Source organism: Cynara cardunculus, assembly GCF_001531365.2.
Source record: "Cynara cardunculus var. scolymus isolate 2C chromosome LG 16, CcrdV1, whole genome shotgun sequence".
In the NCBI taxonomy this organism is placed as follows: Eukaryota; Viridiplantae; Streptophyta; class Magnoliopsida; order Asterales; family Asteraceae; genus Cynara; species Cynara cardunculus.
The window spans coordinates 17,018,356-17,044,363 of NC_037543.1; the positions used below are offsets into that span (position 1 = coordinate 17,018,356).

The 26,008-nt window shown below is 34.9% G+C and overlaps 2 protein-coding genes across 2 annotated transcripts; both read right to left on the reverse strand.

The window, feature by feature from the left end:
- Window positions 1-8,304: 8,304 nt before the first annotated feature.
- LOC112529043 (ATP-dependent DNA helicase PIF1-like) lies at window positions 8,305-9,372 on the reverse strand. Its single transcript, XM_025140123.1, has one exon. It carries the CDS (start codon window positions 9,370-9,372, stop codon window positions 8,305-8,307), a length of 1,068 nt encoding a protein of 355 aa, XP_024995891.1.
- Window positions 9,373-10,341: 969 nt separating this feature from the next.
- Window positions 10,342-10,797, reverse strand: LOC112529044. The gene has a single exon (XM_025140124.1). The coding sequence runs from the start codon at window positions 10,795-10,797 to the stop codon at window positions 10,342-10,344; it is 456 nt and encodes a 151-aa protein (XP_024995892.1).
- Window positions 10,798-26,008: the final 15,211 nt, after the last annotated feature.

Sequence of the window (26,008 nt, forward strand, 5' to 3'; positions counted from 1 at the left end):
AGGTTTAAGGTAATATATTTCAATAAACATAGTGATGCTATTAGTTTGGGCTGCCATTGTTGGGCAGACGTTAGGCTAAGTAARTAGGTTGAGAATGCGACTTCAAACATTGGTATTATTAGAATGCTTAATTGTTAAATACATGCATTGGTTATGTTTGATTTACAGTCGTTATGCTGCTGAAATATCTACATACATAACCTCACCCGTTTTTATTTTGGTGAACCATAGGAGCGATTTCAATCGCTTAGGGGTGAGTCACAATCTAGTACCGACAACCCTCTCCCTGATGAGGCATCTCTTTGGGAGCAAAGTGTCGGAGGACGGAGGAAAGGCCGAATATTTKGTTTCGRGACCACYCAGGACCCYTCTTWTGCTATGACAGGTAGATGTAGCAGTAGCGGGTCATCATACGAGTCAAGAGCGGAGGTACGTTGGTTATATTGTTATAAACTTTCTCTTTACTAAAATTGCGAACAAATTACTGATTTCGAAGAATATTGAATATTTACAGGTAACGGAGTTGAGAGATAAGTTGTCAAGGGTAGAAGAGGAACTCGAGACCGAATGGAAGAATAGGGCAGATTTGGAGGCCAGACAAACTGCCTCGGCAGCTGAACAGGCCAGACAAGCTGCTGCATTAGCCCAACAGACTGCTACATTAGCCCAACAGGCCGCATTATCGGAGCATTTTGCTGCGTTTATGCGGTAGTCAGGATACGTTTTCCCACCTCCCCCAGATCCCGATAGTTAGATTGTATGTATTCGAAGATTAAATTRTATGAATTGAATATTTTAAATTGTATGAATCCATATTTTAAATCGTATGAATTGGTTACTTTTGTTCACAGATTTGGTTTGTTATATATTATTATTTTCAGGTTTTTTAAAAATAAATACATGATTTATGTATTTTTAAAAAAATTATTTTTTTAATTTTTTACAAATTAGCGACAGATTAGCGAGGGAAAATCCGTCGCTGAAAGTGCTTGAATTTCTCTCGCAAATTCGTCGCTGAAAGTTCCCTCATAAATCCGTCGCTGAAAGTTCCCTCGCAAATCCGTCGCTGAAAGTTCCCTCGCAAATCCGTCGCTGATCCGTCGCTAAATACTTTCCTCGCTGATCCGTCGCTGAAAGTGTCCGTCGCAAATCCGTCGCTGATTTCCCTCGCAAATCCGTCGCTGATCCGTCGCTGAAAGTGTCCGTCGCAAATCCGTCGCTGATTTCCGTCGCTGATCCGTCGCTGATAGCATTACCTACGACTGTTTGACCGACGGATCAGTGACGGAAAGCCCTTTCAGCGACGGATCAACGAGGGAATTTTCCCTCGCTGATACTCTGCATTTTTGTAATGATTATATGTAAACCCCTTTATCAAAGATTAAAAAAAACCAGAATTATGGACTCAAAAACATACTCAGATTGTCAAACATATCAAAGAAAATGTCAAATATTTACCATGTCTTAATATACCCCATTCTAATGCTCAAATTATCGTAGAGACAGATGCTAGTGATTTAGGATTTGAAGGAATACTTAAACAAAAGATAGATAACAAAAATAAGAAAAATTAGTTAGATATTTTTCTGGAAGCTGAAATGATACTCAAAAGAATTACTCAACGGTTAAGAAAGAAGTTTTAAGTATTGTTTTATGTATTAAAAAAATTTGAAGATGATTTATACATGAAACCATTTTTGCTAAGAGTCGATTGTCAATCAGCAAAACCAATTTTAGAAAATGATGTTAAGAACATCATTTCAAAACAAATTTTTGAAAGATGGCAAGCCTTGCTAAGTAACTTTGATTTTCAAATAGAATTTATTAAAGAAAAAAATAATTCTTTACCAGATTTTTTATCAAGAGAACTTTTACAGGGAAAATGAAGCCTGTATTATCCCCCCAAACACCAGATCAAAAGAAGAAGAGTGTTGTAGCTGTTGGTCAAACTCAAAGAGTGTTCCAGCCACTGGTCAAACTCCCCCAAACCTTGTTGTTCAAAATAAGTTTTCTCCGTTGACAATTAATCCAACTTATTCTCAATTGATTCAAAATCCTGTTATGCTTTCTCCAACTACCCCTTCTCAAAAGAAAAACCTTGTTACCTTAAGATCTTACAAGCTTGTCAGTACTCCTTGAAAGATTCTTCCTCAAACCAAGTCCAGTAGTTATATTTCAAACCCAAATGAACAGTTGGTCAAAATCCTTAAACCTGATGAGGTTCTTGCTCACAAAGTCAGTTTTTCAAAACTCTTAGAAACTACTTTTCCAAAAGATTCTCTCTACATAGGATGTAAACCCAGAGATTACTATAAAGCCATATTAGAAGATACTGGTTCTGTTAATATTACTCATATAAAGAATCCTCAACAACATTCTTCATACACCATAGATTATTCAAAAGCTCAGATCTTTAAAGTCCTTACTCAAACCGATTGGGGACTAAAACCTTTTGCAAACAAAACCTTGTCAAACTATCCTCAGATTCCTAGCTATAATTATTATGATTATGAAGATGCTTGGTTCAAAGTTTTCTACCTATGATGTTTCTCATATTCGTGGTTCATCTTTGTCGATAAGAATTTCAATTTTAACCATGGATATCCTGAGTGGATGATCAAATGGCTTCAGTATTTAGGAAATATAATTGAAGCTTTTCCTAAGCCTGTTCAAGATGGATTTTCAAAATTTCAAGAACTATATCCTCAGAAGATTTCCAAAGGTGAATATCTCCTTCAATTCACCACTTTGTTCAAAATTCCATGGATCTTAACATGGAAATTCTTAGTGAAAGAAGAAGAAACCACTTCCTCAACATTTCTATACTGCTTATCAAATGTTAAGTGGTGGGACAAGTTACCTGGTGATCAAACGGTAAAAATGACAATCCAAGGAGTTGTTGATTATTTTACTCAATCCAAGGAGTTCCGGACATAGTATTGTCCGGATATGATCATGACCTAAAAACTCTCTGGACAGAGTATTATCCGGATAGGATTATGAGTATGATTATAATCTCTTCTGGAGCGATAGATGAAATGACGGTGTAATCGCGATAGAGGAAACGGCGGTGTAACCGCGATAAATGAATGATGGAATATTATATTCAGATCCAAGTTTGATATATCTTGGATTTTGTGATAAGTTATGTTTGTATGAAGGAATTATACTCACTAGGACTTTTGGTCTAACGCTCAATTATTGTACTAATTTGTTTTGCAGACCGTCCATCACTTCAAAATAAAGGTAAGGGAAAAAGGTAAAGAAATATTATTGAGAAGAAAGCATTATAGTTGATAAAGTTTTTGTTAATCCATACTTTCTCTAAACATATTTTAGAATCAACTATGATGTTGGATTGAATGTACTGGTAATGTACGAGTATCTTTTTGTAAATTCCCACTGTTTTAGCTAGGTGGGTTGTTTCATGAACACTTGCTTGTTCCTCTTCGAGTCCTCTAAAGTACTACACTGCTATGTTGAAGGAAACCCATATTTGTTGAAGGAAAAGATTACACTCACAGCAAAATCAAACCCATAAAAAATCACTTCTTCATTGAAATCAAATCATAAAAAAAACCCACAAAAAAGTCGACCGTTCACAATGGGTAAAACCACCCATCAAAATGGAAACATAAAACCAACCATTAGTACCTCAAGCAGTGTGTTGATCACCGATGGTGGTCATCAGAAGAGAGAATCGATTAGAGAAAGGTCATGTGAACATAGGAGAGAGAGAGAGAGAAGAGAAAGGATAAGGGGTGATAGAAATAGATATTTATTTTAGACCTTGAAATCAAAGATGAGAATCAAGACTTATTTTAGGGCTTCTAGTTGAACGATGAGAACAAACCAGTTCAAGTCTTTGAGAGTGGTAATGAAGATTCAAAGATGTCATTGCACCAATAAATGAAGAGAGGTGGTTGTTTTGAAACCAAGAAGCAATACCAAGCAGGTGTAAGAAAAACCAAAACTATAGGAAATGCAACCGAGAAGCATTGGGTAAAATAAAGTATCGAAACTTAGTAGCATAAGAAATCCAACTGAGAAGCATTCAAGAATATCAAATCTCAACCAAAAAAGCATTATTCACCTCATTCTCTCTTACTCACCGGAGTGCAGCGGTGGTGTTGGTGGCGAAGGGGAAGTTCACGGTATTGCATGGTGGAAGAGTTGGGTTCGATTGGAAGTAGATCGAGAAACGAGAAACAAAGTAAACAATGAGATTGTATTGCAGCTTCACTGATTTGGGACGTCAAATCCATAAGTGGTGTGATAGAGAAGGATGGTGCGACAGTGATTGGTGGTTGTCGAGGAGAAGGTGTTGGTTCGTGCATCGACTTCAAAAGATGAAGGAGACAATGGATGGTGGTGTCAAGATGAAGTTGGGGTTTTAGAATGTTTTGAGTTTTGAGTTTTGAATTTAGATTTTATTTTTAGATTTATTTCTTCTTCATTTTTTAATTGATAATATAAAAAATACCAAAAAGACGAAAATACCTCCGGAGTTAACGGACCTATTTAGTAGAAAGTTAGTCTGAAAGACCAAAGTGAAACAATATGTCAACTACAGTAACCAAAACTATAATTAGTTCAAAAGAGGGATGAAAGTTGATAGTGGATGACAACCATAGGGACCAAAAGTGTAATTTACTCTAAAAATTATATATGAGTTGATAAAATTTAGCATCAAATGAAAAAAAAAATACAAAATTACATTACAAATGCTTTGTGTTTGTTGCAGGATAAATGTGTTATTGTCACGATATAGATATATAGAGATAGATATAGATATATAGAGATAGACATAGACATATTAGAGTTTGATTAGAATTACGTATCTCATGGTTATCTCTTTGTAACCCCTCTCTATTTAAAGGAATTTTGATAAATGAGAAGTAACGTTTCTTCAGTTCTCTATATTGATTCTCCACAATACGTTATCAACACGTATGTTCAATCAGTTCTCTATACAGATTGCTTTTTCTCTTCTAACTTTTTTCTTTCTTATTACCTTGTTTTTGTTTAGAGGGGCATCCCCAAAATCAAGTTGCTATATATGTATGCTTAGTGTTGCGGTTTGCTTTTGTATGGATAAGTTGCGTCTTAATATGAGTAGATGAAAAAAAGACTCAGAACCTAGAAAACGTAAATTCAAAAAAATACTTACAAGTAGAAATCAAAATCACTTCATAGATGAATCTTTTTTCTATACAGAAATCGGATACCAAAACTCTATCTACAAATCGGTAATGTAGCCTTAATTTTTTTTTTCCTGTTTTTATAAACCCTCTGCTCAATAGTAATTAGTTTGATGAAATCCTACGAGTTTCGAACCTGGTTGCCTTTTTTTTCCTTCGTGTATGGCCTCATAGTAGATAGGATTGAAAAAAGAAGGTAAGATCAACCGACAAGTAAATCATCATGTAGAAACCTTGAAATAGGTATGGCGTTTTGACAAAACTCAACCTATAGTCATGGTTGAACCCATTAAAGTATCTCTTCTTTAGATCTGGAAATAGATGATTAACGACGACGAAAGTGAAAAAAATTAGGGTTCATAAAATAAAACCCACATATATAGACATACGACAATCTATCTAAATATGTTGCCTTAGATATCAGCTTAGACTACATACTCTATCTTCATATGTTGCCTTAGATATCAGCTTAGACAACATACTCTATTTATATATGTTGCCTTTGAACTGTAATTAACATAATATAAAATTTCTCTTGGGTAACATTTATATTGTTCAATTGTTGCCTAAGATTTTTGTGTACCATAATGCAGTTTTTTTCTTGCACACTTTCTACAAATGAATTTCAAACAAGCAAACAAACAACCAAATGTTTTATAGGAACAACTTTTATAACCAAAAAAAATTAATAAGTTCAATAATTGAAAGACAAATTTCTTTCCTAAATAAGTCTAAAAGTAGGCAACAAGTTCAATAACACAAAATTAAAAACTTAACCTAAAGTGTGAGAGGTTGGGGTTGTTGTGTTAGAGTTTGAATCACTAACACCCAACATAGTCATCAACGATTGTATCATCTTTCTTTGCTCAGCAGCTTCCTTTTTTGCCTCTTGTTGTCCCTTTTTTAACAAGCGAATCTCCTCGTCACGCTCGGCAAGTTGTTGCCGTAAATCTTCCTCGTCAATTATAGATACCGTCTTAGAGAATCCCTTCGCCGGTCCTCTCATCCTCGCAGGCGAACCGCCAAGCTACCCATACCTCGAACAACCGTACTCTCATGGGCGATTGATTCGCCATCATTGTACCGCTCACGAAACGGAAATGCATCTTCCACAAAATTTACAATAGGATTGACATTGTGACTCGAAGACGCTCGATTGCGTATTATATTCAACCTTCGTTGTGATGCAGTAGGTATATTTGTAACTTTACCGTGTTGATCCCATACAGTATAATTAGGGGTGTTCGCGGTCCGGTTTGGGCGGTTTAACCCTTCAAACCACAAACCAAACCGTAATGACGGTTTATAAAAATTTCAAACCAAGCGGTTTGACATCAAGTGCCCAGACCGGTCAAACCAGACCACGAAAAGGTGGTCTGGTCTGACCGGTTTTTGCAGTTTGGGCCTTTAATGGACTTTAAATATTAAACTTAAAAAACATATATAATTTAGAATTTCAAATTAAATATTCATTTTACTAAAACAAAATATCTAAACAAATAGATGTAATAATTAAGCAGCTCTTGAGTATAAAGTCGAAGCAATCCAAAGTACAAACAAATAAATATAAAACGTATTAGAAAACAAACAAATTAACAAAGTTACAACTCTACTGCAAGTATTGAGTAACAAAATCCACGACTTCACAATATTCAATGGTTCAATTCTTGAATCTTAAGTTCTTGACCAAACAAAATAGAAGTCAAATCTAAGTTGGTTGATGTCTTGATGATGTGTGCCGAAATCAAACCATGGATTAGAAAGATCAATAGATTGATGTAGTTCTTGAGCGATTTCAAAATTTGGAGACCGTCAATATCAAATGTGTCGATATGTTCAATGGTTTAATGGTTTTAGTCGTCGATTTTGATTATGTTAGATGTTAGGCTTAGTGATATATTTGGGTCATAGCCAATAAGTTAAAAAAGTTGCGCTTGCTAATATTAATATATATATATATATATATATATATATATATATATTTGGCGGTCGGTTTGGTCCAAACCGCCCAAAAAAGGTTCCAAACCGCAGACCGGACCGGACCGCCCGGTTTTGCTATTTTCCAAACCGGACCGGACCGCCAGACCGCTCAAACCGCCAAAAACGGTCCGGTTTGACTTGGTTCGGCAGGTTTGAACGGTTCAACGGTTTTTTTGAACACCCCTAAGTATAATTTTTCATTATACTAACATCTTTCAAATGGAAAATTATATCTACCTCATTTTGAAATAACATGTAGCCACAGTCTATGCAGGGACATTTATAATAACCATTCCAACTCACTGAATTCTTTTTAGCAAATTCCAAAAATGCATATATTCCAAGAATGTATTTTTTCTCGAATCTTTTTAAATTCATCCAACTTTTGTCCACATTTTCTGTCATATCTATATGTGAAAARTAAATGCATGCATATAGTAAGAGCTATAGATATTTTWAGACABGTAGTAATCCAAATTTACATGAGATAAACATGAAATAACTACAAAATTAGACAAAATACGATAATAATTACCTAATAATCTTTAAATGGCTTTTGATGATGAATTCAACATTTGTTGGAAGACAAAACTCGCCAATATACTCCAAGTCACATCCCAAGCCCTTAGAAACAAAATATTGGAAATGAAGATTAGATGTTGGAAATTGGGGAACTACAAATATTTATAGCTGATTTTCATCTTAGGCAACATAGAAACAAGAATATATGTTGCCTAAGACTGATTTAAAGCAACAAGCACAATAGATTATATGTTGTCCAAGTACTAGTTGTATACCCGTGCAATGCGGCGGGATGTGAAATTTTGAAAAGATGTAAATGGGCATATCGATTACGGACAAAAAATTGTATTTGGTTTTATCAGGATATATATTTGAAAAGATGTAAAAGGTTCTATCAAGATATATATTCAACTTCCCGCACAATGCGGCAGGATGTAAATGTTCTATCAAGATATATATTCAATTTTTAAATATCATTTTTTTAAATAGTTGGTGGTTCACATCTGTATCAAAATCCGAAAATGAAAAATTAATGCAATTTCTCATTCAGAAAGTCTAAAATTTATGTTTAAACAAAATAGAAATTAGAATCATGTTTTTATCATACACAATCATCATTTAAAACTTCTTGATACACCACATTTGATGTGTAAACTCCTTCCTGGTTGAACTTTTTGGTAGGTTTCACTAATACCTTCGTATTACCACGTGATATCCCTCTGGACAATGCCACGTAAAGTTGGCTGTGCGAGAATACCGATTCTAGTAGATAAACACCTACCACCGGAATTGTTTGTCCTTGAGCTTTATTGATTGTCATGGCAAAACAAAGTCGAACGGGAAATTTTTTTCTCTTTAATTTAAAGGAAAACATATCATCTTCAGACGGACATAGAGGAATTCTTGGTAAAAATATCCTCTTACCAGCATGCTGACCAACAGCTATTTCTGCATCGATAACATTCTGCTGAAAACCTCTACATATCAACCTCGTGCCGTTACACAATCCATTTGAGGGGTCGATATTCCGCAATAGTATTATTGAACATCCAATTTTAAGCCGGAGGTAATGAGGGGGTAAACCGCTAACAGTCAGTGAGTTTAAGAACTCCATCGGATATAAGTTATTCTTGTCATCTTCTGCTTCATCAAAACTGTAGTAAATTGTTTCCTCTCCACAGAATCTTTCAATCAATTGATCATTAATCTCATCGACATGCTCATTTTTTGTTGTTAGTATCGCCCTTGAAATGATATAATCTGAAGCAGTCTCGCATGTTTGAAGAGAAGGAAAGATTGCATCAATCAAAGCATAATTTGATTCATTTTTATTTGTGTAAGGAATGGCCATGTCATCAGGTATGCGAATGAAGTTTCCATCTACTGATTCTTCATCTCCATCGCCGACACGTAACARAAAATCYRAAAACCATGGATCAGTAAGTGMTCTCATATTGATCGTTAACCRCAACTTTTTARTCGAAGACCAAATAGGTGACATCCGTAAGCTTGAGTGTACGATCTGTGCTCGAGTGCCATGTCTCATTACTGGCAACACCTGTCTAAAATCACCTCCCATAATCATTATTTTCCCACCAAATGGAAGTCTCACCCCAGTGATGTCTTGCATTGTTCTATCGAGTGCCTCTACTGCCTGCCTCTTTGCCATTGATGCTTCATCCCAGATGATTATTTTTGCGACTCAAAGTAGTTGAGCAGTTCCACTTTGTTTTTTATATTGCACACAGAATTATTACTAAGAGTAAGGGGAATCTTGAATCGAGAGTGAGCTGTTTTCCTTTGGCATGTTGTTAGCGGCAGCACCGGATGAAGCGGTTGCGAGAGCAATAAGTCCACGGGAACGAACATTAGCAAGCAAAGCTCTATACAAAAATGTTTTTCAGTATCACCCGGTCCATCTACAAAAAACACAGCTGGACAATCATTATCTACATGCCTTATGATCTCATTAAATGCATGTTTCTGGTCGAAATTTGGAGAGTTTCGAGCATTTAAGTCTTCGCCTTGCACAATTATGGAGTACTCCTCTTGTACCTCACGAAATCCTCGTGATTCTAAATTGACAGCTGCATTTAAACTTGGAAGATCAAAATCATCGAGGTTTTTACCCATAGATTGTAAAAASAMGRCGATGTCTGTAAGAACCATATTTCGGACTCCCTCAACATTTTCGTAGTCTCGTCTATAATCTTCAGAGATTGAATCATAATGTTCATCCCATAACTTGCGAACATCTCCCGGCTCACAATAAATCAAGATCGTTGCGAATAATCGTCTAAGAGCATTAGGAAACTGAAATAAGGAGGCATCGGCAAGACAATGCGATAAATTATTGTCGGTCTCTATTAAACCTCTCTCAAGTGCTGCTTTGCGAAATGTTGGATGTATTATGCCATTAACCGTGTAAAGATCTTTAAAGCACGTGGGCCCACTAATATGAGACAGAAGTAGGCGTAGATAATATCGTTCTCCTTCGGCAGGATTAGCATGAACCAGTCGGCCTCTTATTGATCCATGTTTTTGAGGATTCCATTTACGTGAACTGGCATTCCATGTGTAATGTTTCGGAAAATCTTTGTATAAATATTGTCTCGCACTCATATCTGTTTTATTCCTCTCAAAAAATGCGGTCAACATTGAGCTCTTGTCTCTCTCTCTCTCTGTCTCTATCAACGATATCTGTCATTATATCATTCTCTCTGAACTTAACCAGCTGCTTATTCGGAAGATGGACCTGCAAAGCCATCACACAAGGGTGGATTTGAGAAAGTGGAAAGCTAAAAATCCTCCAAATTGCCTCAGGTGACGAAACATATCGTGTATCTTGAAATCTCTTTATCTCGTTGACAATGACCTCTTCTGTATCAGGATCAACATGAATAACCTGTTTGTCATGAACCTTGTAAACATATTTGAACACATACTTCACATATATTATACTTGAGCAAACCTCAACATTGATATGACAATTGAACATCATTAGCAACTTTGGATTATATGGGACCACCCATTTATTATCAAGGATATTGCCCCGGATGTTCACCTTTATTCCATTGTTTCTCCTCCGATACATCGAATATGAGTTATCTGTCTGCATCATCTTGTCATTGAATTGTTGAGGATATCTAAAACGTTATTTTCTCGGCTCACCTTCCATACAAGGGCTAGACGGTCGTAAATGGCCGCAAGGACCATGCATCATGTGCTTTATCACCAGCTCGTGCATTTCAGGATACTTTGTCGGGTCCGGGATTTCAGCACAAACTATCTTGTCGTAATGGTCTGGGTTTGTAATCTTGTGTTTCGGTTTCATTATCATGAGGATATGTGCATGTGGCAAACCACGTTTTTGAAACTCGATGACATAAACATATGCCCCAACCTCGCCGAGGATGTGCTTCTTGAAGAGTTGATTTTTAAGATCCTCTAATTTGGCATGAAAAACTCTTGCAACAAGGTCTGGTCTATCTTGCGCGGTTTGACCAGACAATAACTCTTTAAGGATTTCAGGCCACTTCGGATTACACGTCATGGTAAGGAATATATCGGGTTTCCCGTCATCTTGAACTAAAGTCATAACATCCATAAATCTTCTTCGCATATCACGTGGACCTCCAATAAAACTTGTAGGAAGCACAACCCGTTGTCTAATTCTACTTGGTTGAACCTCACTGGGATTGACGCAATCCACAACACCTTGGTATAAGTCTGATCTTATCTTCGTTTGATTCCTTTCAATGAAATCGATGATGGAGAGCTGTAAATTACCTGAACGATGGAGGACTGAACGATGGAGAATAAAAAAGAGCGAGGGTGATGGAAACCTTTAGAAAACAGAGCGAGGGTAAGTCTTTAACCAACAAACAAACCCAAAACAGCAAACCAAACCCAAATCAGCAAAATCCTAAACCCTAAAATAAACAAACCCAAAACAGCAAATAAATAAAATCGATGATGGAGATTACCTGAAATGCTTTCAAGTTACCTGAACGATGGAGGACTAAACGATGGAGAATAAAACAGAGCGAGGGTGATGGAAATCTGTAGAAAACAGAGCGAGGGTGATGGAACGATGGAGAATAAAATAGAGCGGTGAACGATGGAAACCTGTAGAAACTCCTTTTTAAAGGAATCGTCATCTTGGGAGAGGTTGTATAGATGAATCGTCGTCTTAGGAGGAGCATTTTCTGAGACATCTTCTTGGGGAGGGGAGCCGGTAAATCGAAGCGACGTATGGGGGTTTGGGGGGTTTGGGGATCATTAGATGTTTGATGAAAAGTAAAGGTAAAGGGGTATTTTGGGTATTTATAAATTTAAGACTTTAAGACTTTGAATGAAAATGCTTAATAAAGTAGTATAGAAATGTGATGGATTTATCGTACAATGCCAGTTGTCAACCTTAAAACTTATGCCAATCTTAAAACCTTCAACCACCAGGAGTTATTGTGTTTTTAAGCTTAGGCAACATAGAAACAAAAATATATGTTGCCTAAGTAAATTATGATAAATCTTTCGTACAATGCCAGTTGTCCCCTTGGAAGCAACAATTTGTTTACCTTACGCAACATAGATACAATAATATATGTTGCCTAAGTAAATTGGGTTGAATTTATAATTTTTACCTTAGGCCACATTGAAACAAGAATATATGTTGCCTAAGTAAATTGGGTTGAATTTATAATTTTTACCTTAGGCAACATAGAAATAGGAATAGATGTTGCCTAAGTAAATTATGATAAATCTTTCGTACAATGCCAGTTGTCACCTTGAAAACATCAATTTGTTTACCTTAGGCAACATAGAAACAAAAATACATGTTTCCTAAGTAAATTGGGTTGAATTTATAGTTTTTACCTTAGGCAACGTAGATATAGGAATATATGTTGCCTAAGCAAACTTTGTTAGATTTATGTTTTTACCTTAGGCAACATAGTATAAGAATATATGTTGACTAAGTAAACTTTGACGGATTTCAAAAAAAAATGTGGGTGTCCAACATTGAACTAAGGCGACGTAGGCTAATATGTTGCCTAGGATACATGCAGGCAACATAGAATTATTTATATGTTGTCTAAGGTCACATTTAGACAACATAGAACCATATGTTGTATTAGAGAAAACTTAGGCAACATATAATAGTCTTAGTTGTCTTAGCGTATCTTAAGCAACATAGGCAATTTACATTTGTTGTCTAAGGCAACATTTGGTGTAGTGTCTCGCCTTTCTCTAAATTTGTGGTGAAAATTCGCAAGTTAGAGGCTTAATGAATCTTTTCATAACCCTAACAACGAGCTGAATGGTTCCTATTTATAGGCATATTAGAGGCTTAATGANTTAGAGGCTTAATGAATCTTTTCATAACCCTAACAACGAGCTGAATGGTTCCTATTTATAGGCATATTAGAGGCTTAATGAGTCTTTTCATAACCCTAACAACAAGCTGAATGGTTCCTTTTTATAGGCATATTAGAGACTTAATGAACCCTTTTATACATAATACCCTTTGAAGAAGTGGAATTAATAGTTCCTAATAAACCTTAAACAATCCTTTTATTTTTCAAACATAGTCCTATTTCATCCTTTGTTTTTTTCTATTTCAATATTACAACTTTACAAACTTGTATATATATATTTTTTATATAAATTAGAGTAAATTACATTCTTGGATTTGCTATCCACTATCAACTATCGTTCATCTTTTGAACTAATTACAGTTTTGATTACTATGATTGTTATTTTTCTTCACTTTTGACCCTTCTGACAAAGTATTGTTAAGAGAGTCCATTTAGCACAGGGCCATTTTTTGTCTTTCTAATATTTTGTTGTCTTTTTCTAATTTCATTTTATTAAAAAATTATTCTTTACACTACAACAAAATCGGGTTTATAGCACACTCCCAAATTCTAAGTGTCCAAATAGACTTCTTTGTAGGATTTTGTTTATAGGACCAAAAAATTAAGTGTCCTATCTAAAAACGTTGTAATAAATTTATAACATTTTTTTAACGTCGTAATAAGTTTTTTAGGACACTTTTAATATAAAACGTTCCATTAGCACCTTTATAGGACACTATTTGAAAATTTGTCCAATAAAAAATTAAGTTTATAGGACACTTTGTCAAAAATGTCCTATAAAGTTGCTAATGCGACACTTTGTATTAAAAATGTTCTCAAAAACTTGTTAAGACGCCCAAAAACGTCATATAAACTTATTACAACACCTTTAGATAAGACGCTTTATATTTTGGTCCTATAAAGCGGTCTTAGGACGCTTAAAGATTGAGGGCATTCTATAAACCCAATTTTGTAGTAGTGTTATAGGGTTTAACCCAGTCTCGGTCAGTTATCATCTATGGCCAAACTCAGGGCCGTATCCGGTAAATTTAACATTATCATTTACTTACCAGATAAGATTTTAATTCACTAAAACGGTATCGTATGCAACAATTTACCCGGTAAGCGCTTACCATGGTAAGAGTCCTCGCCTTCACTTACCGAGTAAGACTCTTGGTCATTGTTTTGCTCTTACCGGTAAGATTTTTGATTTTTACCATATTCATCCGATAAGGTAAAATAACTTGGTGTTCGTTTACCCGAGTAAACGTTTGGCAAACGGCCCCTGAGGATCCCAATAAATTTCTCCAAGCAACAAATCATATCCTACGAATCAAAACTTGACAAATAAAAAAATCAAACCCAACTGAATCAAAACAGAAAAATCAAACCCAAACTAAATCAGATTACAAGAAGAAAACCCAACTATGTTGAAGGAAACTCATATATGTTGAAGGAAAAGATTACACTCACCGCAAAATCAAACCCATAAAAAATCACTTCTTCATTGAAATCAAAATCAAATTATAAAGCATTATTCACCTCATTCTCTCTTACTCACCGGAGTGCAGCGGTGGTGTTGGTGGCGAAGGGGAAGTTCACGGTATTGCATGGTCAGAGTTGGGTTCGATCGGAAGTAGATCGAGAAACGAGAAACAAAAAACAAAGTAAACAATGAGATTGTATTGCAACTTCACTGATTTGGGACGTCAAATCTATAAGTGGTGTGGTAGAGAAGGATGGTCGACAGTGGCTGGTAAGGATGGTGCGACAGTGATTGGTGGCTGTCGAAGGAGAAGGTGTTGGTTCGTCCATCGACTTCAAAAGATGAAGGAGACGATGGATGGTGGTGTCAAGATGAAGTGGGGTGGGGGTTTTAAAATGTTTTGAGTTTTGAATTTAGGTTTATATCTTCTTCATTTTTTAATTGATAATATAAAAATACCAAAATGACAAAAATACCCCTTTAGTTAACGGACCTATTTTTTAGAAGTTAGTCTGAAAGACCAAAGTGAAACAAAATGACAACTACAGTGACCAAAACTATAATTAGTTAAAAAGATGGACGAAAGTTGATAGTGGATGACAACCATAAGGACCAAAAGTGTAATTTACTCTAAAAATTATAAACGAGTTGATAAAATTAAGCATCAAATAAAAAAAATACAAAATCACATTACAAATGCTTTGTGTTTATTGTCGGATAAATGTGTTATCGTCACGATAGAGATATATAGAGATAGACATAGACATATTAGAGTTAGATTAGAATTACGTATCTCATGGTTATCTCTTTATAACCCCTCTCTATTTAAAGGGATTATGATTAATGAGAATTAACGTTTTTTCAGTTCTATATATTGATTTTCGACAACATGTTATCAGCACGTATATTCAATCAGTTCTCTATACATTTATTTCTCTTCTAACTTTTTCTTTCTTATTACCCTGTTTTTGTTTAGAGGGGCATCCCCAAAATCAAGTTGCTATATATGTATGCTTAGTGTTGCGGCTTGCTTTTGTATGGATAAGTTGCGTCTTAATATGAGTAGAAGAAAAAAAGACTCGGAACCTAAAAAACTGAAATTCAAAAAATACTTACAAGTAGAAAATATCAAAATCACTTCATAGATGAATCTTTTTTCCATACAAAAATCGGATACCAAAACTCTATGTACAAATCGGTTATGTAGCCTTAATTTTTTTTTTCCTGTTTTTATAAACCCTCTGCTCAATAGTAATTAGTTTGATGAAATCCTGTGAGTTTCGAACCTGGTTGCCTTTTTTTTTCCTCCGTGTATGGCCTCATAGTAGATAGAATTGAAAAAAGAATGTAAGATCAACCGGCAGGTAAATCATCATGTAGAAACCTTGAAATAGGTATTGGCGTTTTGACAAAACTCAACCTGTAGTTGTGGTTGAACCCATTAAAGTGTCTCTTCCTTAGATCTGAAAATAGATGATTACGACGACGAAAGTGAAAAAAAATTAGGGTTCATAAAAGAAAACCCACATATATAGACTTTTGGCAATCTACCGTATTTTAAGAAGAAGAAAAATAGCAATAATCCTGAATTAGCAAATCATGTCCTTCAAAGCAGGTGGTCGTCCTAGGATTAGTCAGCTCGTATAGCGGGTTGGATATCCAGGTTAATAAAAAAAAATTGTCCTTCAACATTGTTCATTTAGCTTTGTTCACATGGATTTGTTAAACCTTGTTAAATTAGTTATAGCTCTAAAGTATTTTGAATTGATTTGCTTAGATAAATATTCTCATATTCACTTTAATTCATAATTTTTTATAATTAAATTTATTTTGGTAACTCATTTATATATGTTTTGTTTTTGGCTTCATGCCAAAAACTCAATAAAATCCTATCACACCTAATATTAAACTTAATTGCTAAAAGCTCTGTTTGTAAAATAATAATAGAGAAAAACCAGATCAAAATTGTAATTGTTTGCCATAAAAATCATAATTATATTCTAAAAGGTTAAAACCTACGCATCTTTTGGGCTATTCTCGAAAGCTCCAAAAAAACCATATGGTTTAAGTTTTTGAATTTGACCTCATCTTTTGGCCTCATGTCAAAAGCTACAAAATTATTAATGTTATTCATGTATTTCATAAAATAAAGTAATTGCACGACACTGAAAGATTTTGTCAAATAGGTGTAAATAGCCCTAAGATTGTAGGGATTTAAGTAATCAATGTGATTCCCTTCCTACCTAGAAATCTAAAACTATTTTTGCGATTTATTTACGAATATTAAAATACTAATATAGCATTATCAACAAAAAAAAATGTTGAAAATACTAATATATAACAATTCTATACTGCCATGATAATGAAATTTCACGTGCATCATAATTTTTTTCGTCTTCACAAAATAGAATATTTTATCTCTTATTTATGTAGATGGTTGAAGCAACTTGTCCCGAAGTTGATATCCTAGATTCAGAAGGACTTGAATACTACATATGGGTATCAGATGTAGAGACTACCTTCATTCGAAAGGACTACAACTAGAAAATCAAACCCCCTACTGACCCTGAAAACAAGTCGTCAGAAAAGGTACAATCAAATGCCTTTATGTTCTTGAGACAACACATCGATCACAACCTTCAGTGGGAGTACCTTCAACTGAAAACCCCCAAAGAACTGTGTGACGTACTGAAAGGAAGATTCAAGAATATTCATGACTCTTTACTTCCCGAGCTAATGGTAAAGTGGAATGAAATTTGCTTACTCGATTACAAAAAGGTGAATGATTTCAACAATGAAATGTTGCGTCTCAAAACACGTTTAAACTTTTGTGGAAAGGAACTTACAGAAGACGACATGATTCAAAAAACGCTTTCCACTTTTCCCACATCAACAATCATACTAATTAATCAATATCGATTGAAAATCGATAACAACAGAATCACAACCTTTAACAAACTTATCAACCTACTAGTGGCTGAAAGACACAATGAGCTTCTTTTAGATGACAAAGCTAGATCTATCGAGACCGAGAAAATTTATGAATATGCAAGCGTTAGAGGGGGAAAGGACTCCAAAGGACAGTGAGTTAAACATATTGAATCGCACATGCATGGAAACTATACACCACATGGACGAGGTCGTGGACATGGTCGCGATAATAGTCGTGGTGGGTTTTCCGATTCATGGCACAGAGATGCAACTGCTGGCCTAAGTAATCAATGATAATCAAAAGGAAAAGCACCAATGACGGATCCTGCTAAAAGAGTAAGAGACGAAACTTAACCTTTTGCTACAAAAGTGGCATCACTGGTCATTGGTATAAGAATTGTCGTGCAAGCAACACTGTAGCAGCTAACTACAAGAGATATAGGGAATCCAATGATTAGGAAGCTCACTAGCTCGAAGAAACAAGTAATGATCAAGAAGTCAACCTAACAATTACAGATTTCACCAATATCAAGAACAATGGTCCATCACTAGAGTCCCCAGATTTTGAGTAATATGCCTCTACTTTATTTAAAGACAATAGTTATTGAGACATTATTTATTAGTTTTAAGTTTTGCAATATTTTGGTGAACTTAATTTAATTGTGTGGATTGGTGAATTATTTTGAATTTTATTTTAAAGTATTAAATAAACTTTAATATATGCCTATACAATCTCTAAACCATTGATGTAAAAAAATATGTAAAAACAGAATTATTAAATATTTTCCGTTTCTTGTAGGAATATGTTGAGGAGAACTTCAATGCTTAGTTGACCGTGGGACCACTCACACAATACTAAGAGACATACTAGTATTTACTGAAATAATTGCTTATGAATCCTCAATGACTACAATGATTGGATCATCAATTTAATACTTCATCGAGGAACTGCCACTTTCTTGTTGCCTAATCGCACTAAAATGGCAGTCACAGAAGCACTCTATGCTCCTACAGCTAACTGCACTTTGTTAAGTTTCAAAGATATATGCTCCAACGGCTATCATATTGAAACACATTGTGAGAACGGAAATGAATATATATATATATATATATATATATATATCATCACCTCTAATGAATATGGAAGGAAACACATACTAGAGAAACTAATGTGTCAAAATAGTGGGTCAATTCGGGTTATTGAATCATATTCTATCATCAATAATGGACTTTGTGACAGTGACATATACAAGCTCTGGAATGATCGCTTGGGACATCTTGGCCGTGATATGATGATACGTATGTTGAAAAATACACATGGACACCTTTTCTTTCGAATGAAAGGTAAGCTGAGACAGTTAACTGAAACTACCAAATTACAATTGTTGACACCTAAAGCAAAACAAGCAGCAACATCATTACAGTATGCCTCTTAAATACCCCGAACTTTCGCAAAGCATGCTTCTTAGCTAAAACAAGATCGAGACCATCATATGCTAAGGGCACAAAACAAAACATTCCATTCTTATAGTGCATACAAGGTGAAATTTGTGGATCTATACATCCAGAATGCAGATCATTCAAGTACTTTATGGTTGTGGTTGATGCATCAACATGATGGACAATGTCGCACTATTATCCATACAAAACGCTACATTTTCAAAACTCCTAGCACAAACTATATGCTTGAGGGTTCACCACCCTGATTACCCTATCAAGTCTATACAACTTGATAATGTTGGATAATTTACATAGCAAGCATTTGACGATTATTGCATGTCTATTGGGATTGATGCAAAGCATCCTGTAGCCCATGTGCATACACAAAATGGTCTTGTATAAGCTACCATCAGAAGGATACAGATGGTAGCGAAGGCATTGGTTACGTGCACCAATTTACTCACTTCTACCTAGGATTGTGCAATATTACATGCAACACTACTTATTCGCTTTAGACCCACTACTCGCTGACCATTTTCTGCGTATCGGTTGGTATGAACATGATATTTCATATTTACACATATTTGGTTGTGCAATATATGTGCCAATTACGCCCTCACAACAGACTAGAATGGTCCTCAAAGACGATTAAGTATATATATTGGATATGAATCCCCAACGATTATCCACTATTTAGAACCCTTGATGGGTGATCTATTTATAGCAACTTGTGTAGATTGTCACTTTGATGAGACAGTCTTTCCGTCGTTAGGGAGAGATTGGAAAAAAAGATTTTCCAAGGGAACGATAAGAATTGCCATGGAATGTTCTCACTCTGTCTCATTTTGATCCCCACACTTCACAATGAGAAAGTGAAGTGAATTGAACACTAAATCTTCAAAATGTAGCAGACTCGATACCTGACGCATTCACTGATATTGCAAAAGTGACAAAACCACATATATCGACTGCAAATGTACCCGTAAGGTTAGAAGTCCCTAAACAGGGGGCACAACACCATCGGAAAGAGTGTTGCAACTATACATAATGGAACAAAATTAAGGAGGCCACTTGGTTCGATAGATACTCATCCAAGAAAGAAAAAAGATAGTAATGCACAATCTGATCCATTTATCATCAATACTGAAAATCCTTCTCATGAGATTGTCTTTTATTATAGTTATGTTTATCAATTATTACTGGAGGATACTCTGAAGTCAATATTGATTCCAGAGAACAAATAAATTTCAAAGAATTATGATAATGCATCTGAGTTGATGAAAAGATCATCCATACTCATTGATAATATATTTACATATATTGTTGCTCATGAGATTATAGAGCATGATGACATTGAACCACACTCAGTTGAAGAATGTCAACAAGGAGCATATTGGCCTAAATGGAAAGAAGCAATCTAGACAAAACTTGATTCCTTGGCAAAGAGACAAATGTTGTCCGGTAGTGCTAACTATAACGCCCCAGGTTCCACATTTGCATATAATAATGTATTTCATATATCAGAAAATACAAATAGTACAAGAAGCTATATTACATAATTTACAACCAAAAATATCCAAAAATAGCATTCTTGTACATAACTGGTATAGAAACTAGTATTCCTAAAAAATCAACAAATAACATACGGATCTTCATAAATCAAGCAAAGACGACAGGAAAATTCACATTTTCCCCTTCCTCTTATCCCTTGGCAAGACCTGACCTGCAATGCATATTTTTGAAACACAAAATGAGGGTTAGACCTTGAAGTCTAGTGAGAAATCCCCATTCTATGCAATTATAGGGTGAAGATCACCAAAATCTGTTATAAAATCATATTTGAAAATTTCATGAACATCCAACAATGTTTGCAAAATATAACTTAAATATCACAACATAATGCGAGATATAAATCATTCCTTACCACATAAGAAATACAACCACTCAGGTTCTCATAATCATTCAGCACGAAATTCCCAAAGCTTTTATGACTCATAAAGATCAGATGTTATAATCTCAACTTCCAAATTATACAAAGAAATATGACCAACCAGAGTTCTTAGTTATTGATTAAAGCTTAAAAATAAGAATTGTTTTGAACTCAAAAGGAAATGGGTTTTAATAATAACCAAAGGCCCTCTGGGTTGTTTAACAAATCTTTACCCTCTTTTGAACAATCAAAATGTAATATCCGGTATCCCAAAAATATTTGTTTATTCGAAACATGGGCAATTAATGCCTCTGGCTATAAGCGATTCCCCTTCTCAATAACATCATTGTTATCATTTCAATAAGAGCAATAATTCAAAGTCTTCTTATCACAAAGAAATGTTAACTTTGAATTATTGCATCTTATGGATGTGACGACAAAAGTTATAATTGTAACATAGATCACACAATTTCCACCCTTATCCCAAGGTACACCTTTCCTTGATATGCCACCATTATCCCATGGTACACATCTCCTTGATATGCCACCATTATCCCATGGTACACCTCTCCTTGATATGTCACCTTATTTCCTTATAAAATGTAATTAAATCTGATATTTTAGCCAGAAATGGCATCAAAACAGTTTCATCACAGAAACTTTATATCAAGAACTTTCACAGTTCCAAACCCAGTTCCAATGTCATCTCAAAACAGCTTTCAGAAACAGTTCACCTTTCTCAACAGCTTTAAAAGAAACAATACCTTTCTTAATTTAAAACATATTTTGAAAGAAACATAATGAGCGATAACAACCCTCATTGGACAACACATAAACGATGACTTCCCTTCATCGGACAACAATGTGGGCGATGATCTGCACTCATCGGCAAACATTAGGTAGTGATCATCCAATCGGACAACACTCACTGGATAACATTTTAGGCCATGAAACACCCTCACAGATCAATGTTATGAACGATATACTCTTAATCCGAACAAGACTTTGGGCGATAAACACCCATTCCGGATGATGCCTTGTCCGATAAACATCCTTAGTGGACAAAGCTTTGGGAAATGAATCACCAAATCCGGTTGATGCCTTGTCTGATAAAGGTTCTCAACGGAAAACGCTTTGTCCGAGAAAGTTCCTTATCAGACATCACTAAAAATGATAAGTATCCTCATCGGATAGTACTTCATGCAATAAGGGTCCTCATCGCTCCCTACTTTGTGCAATAAGGGTCCTCATCGGACCCTATTTTGTGCAATAAAAACATAACAGAAAAGGGTATCACTTATAACTATGTTAATATAACACAAATACTACCAAAAGTGTTATAAACAAATTCTTCAAAATAGTGTAAAACTCACCTTATAGTGCACTTAATTGAAGATGAATACAACAACACAGAATCAGCTTCCAAATTATGATCACAACTTTTCTCCGCACAAAAACACACAGTTTCTCTCCTCACTTTCTTTCCCAAAATGTCCATTCAGATCACTTCTAAAAAATTTATCCTTATATACTCTTGCCATAATAAGGCGGTGAGTTTTAATATATAACCCCCCCCCCCCTTTACACACTCAAATATACATATACATGCATATGAATCATAGATTTATAATAAACAAATAATCAATTAACCAAATAGTTTAATTACCAAATTTTCAAGATCACCCCAAATTATATAACCGAAACTCGGTTATTACACTAACCCCACCAAGTACAAATCCTCGTAGGACATAAATGGGTCTTGAAAGCGTAATGGGAATAATAAGGTCATAAGATATAAGGCTCGCCTTCTGGCGCAAGGCTGGATATGACTATGAGGAGACATACTCCCCAATAATTGACGTAATAACGTTCCACTATCTAACTAGCCTAGTAGTTTCCGAAGGATTGGAAATGCAGCTTATGGATGTGGTTATTGTGCATCTCTATGGGGATCTAGATTTAGAGATATACATGAAAGTGACTAATGGCCTTCCACTGCCCAATTCAAGTAACTCTAAACCATGGAGTGCATTTGCAATTAAATTGAAGCGCTCACTCTACTGACTAAAACAATCCGGGCGAATGTGGTATACCCGTCTAAGTGAATACTTGATTTGGAAGTGATATAATACGAAATGTGCCCTTGCATTTTTATAAACAAGTCATGTTCTGGATTTTCAATCATAGTTATATATGTTAATGATATGAACATAATAGGTACTCTTGATGAAATAAGAGACACTGCAAGAAATTTAAAATATTAATTTGAGATAAAATATCTTGGGAAACTCGGTTTTGTCGAGGTATAGAACTAGAACGCCGAGCTTGTGGAATCCTTATCCACCAATCCCCTTATATCCAGAAAATGATCAGGCGATTTAATATGGATAAAATTCATCGGGTTAGCACTACCATGATCGATCGAATCTTGAATATAAGGAAAGATCCATTTCATTCAAAGGATGACGACAAAGAGGTGTTGAGAGCTGAAATTCCCTATCTAAGTGCAATAGGTGCATTGTTGTACTTAGCACAATATATTCGACCAGATATTGCATTCTTAGTGAACGTTTTAGCTAGATTTAGCTCAGTGCCAACGCAATGTCATTGGAATGGTATCAAGAATATATTTCGATACCTAAAAGAAACTATCAATATGCACTTATTCTTCCTCTACAAAAAGAAAAATGGGGCTACAATACCTGTTAAAGGTATTAACAGAGAAAGTGTTATCCCTATAGTAAAACCCCAAACATTATATTAGTAGGCTTTGCTGATGTTGGATATCTTTCTGACCCACACAAAGGTCATTCCCAAACAAGATATGTTTTTACAATTGAGAACACGACGATTTCTTGGAGATCTACCAACTAAAACCTTGTAGCTTTCTACTCGAACCATTCAAAGATTATTGCTCTACATGAGGCAGTTCGAGAGTGTATATGGCTAAGGTATGTCATTACACATATAAAAAGGGATAATGGTTTAAGTTCAATCACTCAAAATCCTACACACATATATGAAGATACTGCAGCTTGAATTGAACAAATAAAAGTAGGATATATCAAGGGTGATAATATAAGGCATATTTTGTCAAAGTTTGTCTATAATCAGTAACAATAGACTCTCCTTAAGATTCAAGTGAATTAAGAATGTGGTTGATTTGTTTACCAAGTCACTACCTAAGGCCACATTTGAAAAACATGTGGAAAGCATTAGAATGCGGAGACTTTCCAAACTCCCTTGATTAACCTACGTATTAGGGGGAGTAGTAGACAAAAAGGGGAGTCTACTATGCATGTGATATTGGTATGTTGTGCTCTTTCCTTCAACCAAGCTTTATTTTTCCCATTTGGTTTTGTTCTTTGGTGTAAGATTTTGGTGAAGCAACAATTTAAATATCATCTTGTTTTTCTTAACTCTTATGTTTGATGTACCATATGAGGGAACACTAGACAAAAGGAATAGTCTATAAATGGGTGCATTGTACTCTTTCATCCGTCCTATTTTCATTTTTTTCCATTGGATTTTTATTTTGACGTAAGGTTTTAATGAGACAATAGTTGTGCACCATCACTTATTTGACTCAACATAAGGGGAGAGTATTGTAGGATAAATGTATCATCGTCAAAAGGATATGAAGATAGAAGTATGATCTTACATTTATATCGAAGTTTTCTAACCTTTGTGATTCTATAGCTTTGCATAAATATTTTCAGTACTTTTTGGTTATTTTTGCAAGGTACATTCAATTATTTTATTTTTGTATCTTAGATGTGATATCTTAAAATTTTAGGTATCTAGCATACTTAATAAATCGTAAATACAAAATAAATCAAGTTTTTTGTGCACATGAAACCGATTTAAAAAATAGTTATTACAGATATTGAATCAGATTTATCATTTAAAATTAATAATACAAACATTGAATTTTTATTTAATAAAAATGATGGTACGGATTTTTTTATTAGTCATCAAAACATAAAAAAAGTTGACGCTATATCAACACAGGGTTTTATAAACCACCCTATTTTTACAAACCATCGGGTTTTAGAGTATCTCCAATAGATTCTCCAAAAATGTAGAATCAAAAGTCAAAATAATTAAAGAAAATGATGTTCATCTTCAACAGCTTCTCCATTCTTGAGATTGCAAAAAGAATTATGTTGTTAAAATATTTAATACATTTTATAAAATATTATTTGTTTCTCCTATATAAATTCAAGGATATCATTGGTAAGAAAAAAATAAAAAACAATTTTCTCTTTCATAAGTAATCACTTTTTGAGAGTTCTTCAAATTTGGAGAATTTCACCATCTTTCTCTTGCTTTCTTCATTTTGGAGAATATTAAAACAAAAAAACCCAAAATCTCTATATTGAAGAATCTATTAGAAAAGCTCTTAAATAGTAAGGCACATAACCCATTTTCCTGCTCCTTAATCATTTGGTTTTATTTGCAAGTCCTTACTTTTATTTTTGTAACATATCATGTGTTATATCGGGTGTAAATAATTGATGTTAGAGTAAATTACTTTCCTGGTCCTTGTTGGCATAATTTAGAATGTGAGCAGTTGGTTGTTTTATTTGTTTTGCATGTTTTAGTTGTCTGAATCAAAGGCCATGTTGGCTAGTTATTTCCTAGTATTTAGCTTAGTTGAAATGTGGAAGTTTGTTTTCCCATTTTTCTTTAGTGGTGGTTTATTTAAGAAGTAAAACTCTGTTTTTAGTGCGTGCAGAAATTGAGAGAGAAAAACTTTGCCCCATCTCTTCTTCTCCATTAACTGTTACTGTGAGTGTTTTTTTTTTGTGTGATCTGATCCATTTTTTCTGCTAACATTTGGTATCAGAGCCAGGTTCCTATGCAAGAACAACCCGAGTAGATGGTAGATAAAAGCGATAAGAACGAGAAGGAGAACCCGATCACCCTTCACTACCCTATGTTGACGCGAAGCAACTACGCCGCTTAGGCTATCAAAATGAGAGTCTTTATGCAAGCCCAGGGAGTATGGGAAGCCGTCGAACCCAGGACTCAAAATACAACAGTCGATGTGAAGAAGGATAAATTGGCACTTGCAGCCATTTATCAAGGGATTCCGGAGGACCTGCTGCTGTCATTAGCCGAGAAGCAAACAACAAAAGATGCATGGGGTACCTTGAAAACC

Coding starts and splice junctions, on each gene's coding strand:
- LOC112529044 (XM_025140124.1), bottom strand. CDS start 10,797: ATGTATCGGAGGAGAAACAATGGAATAAAGGTGAACATCCGGGGCAAT.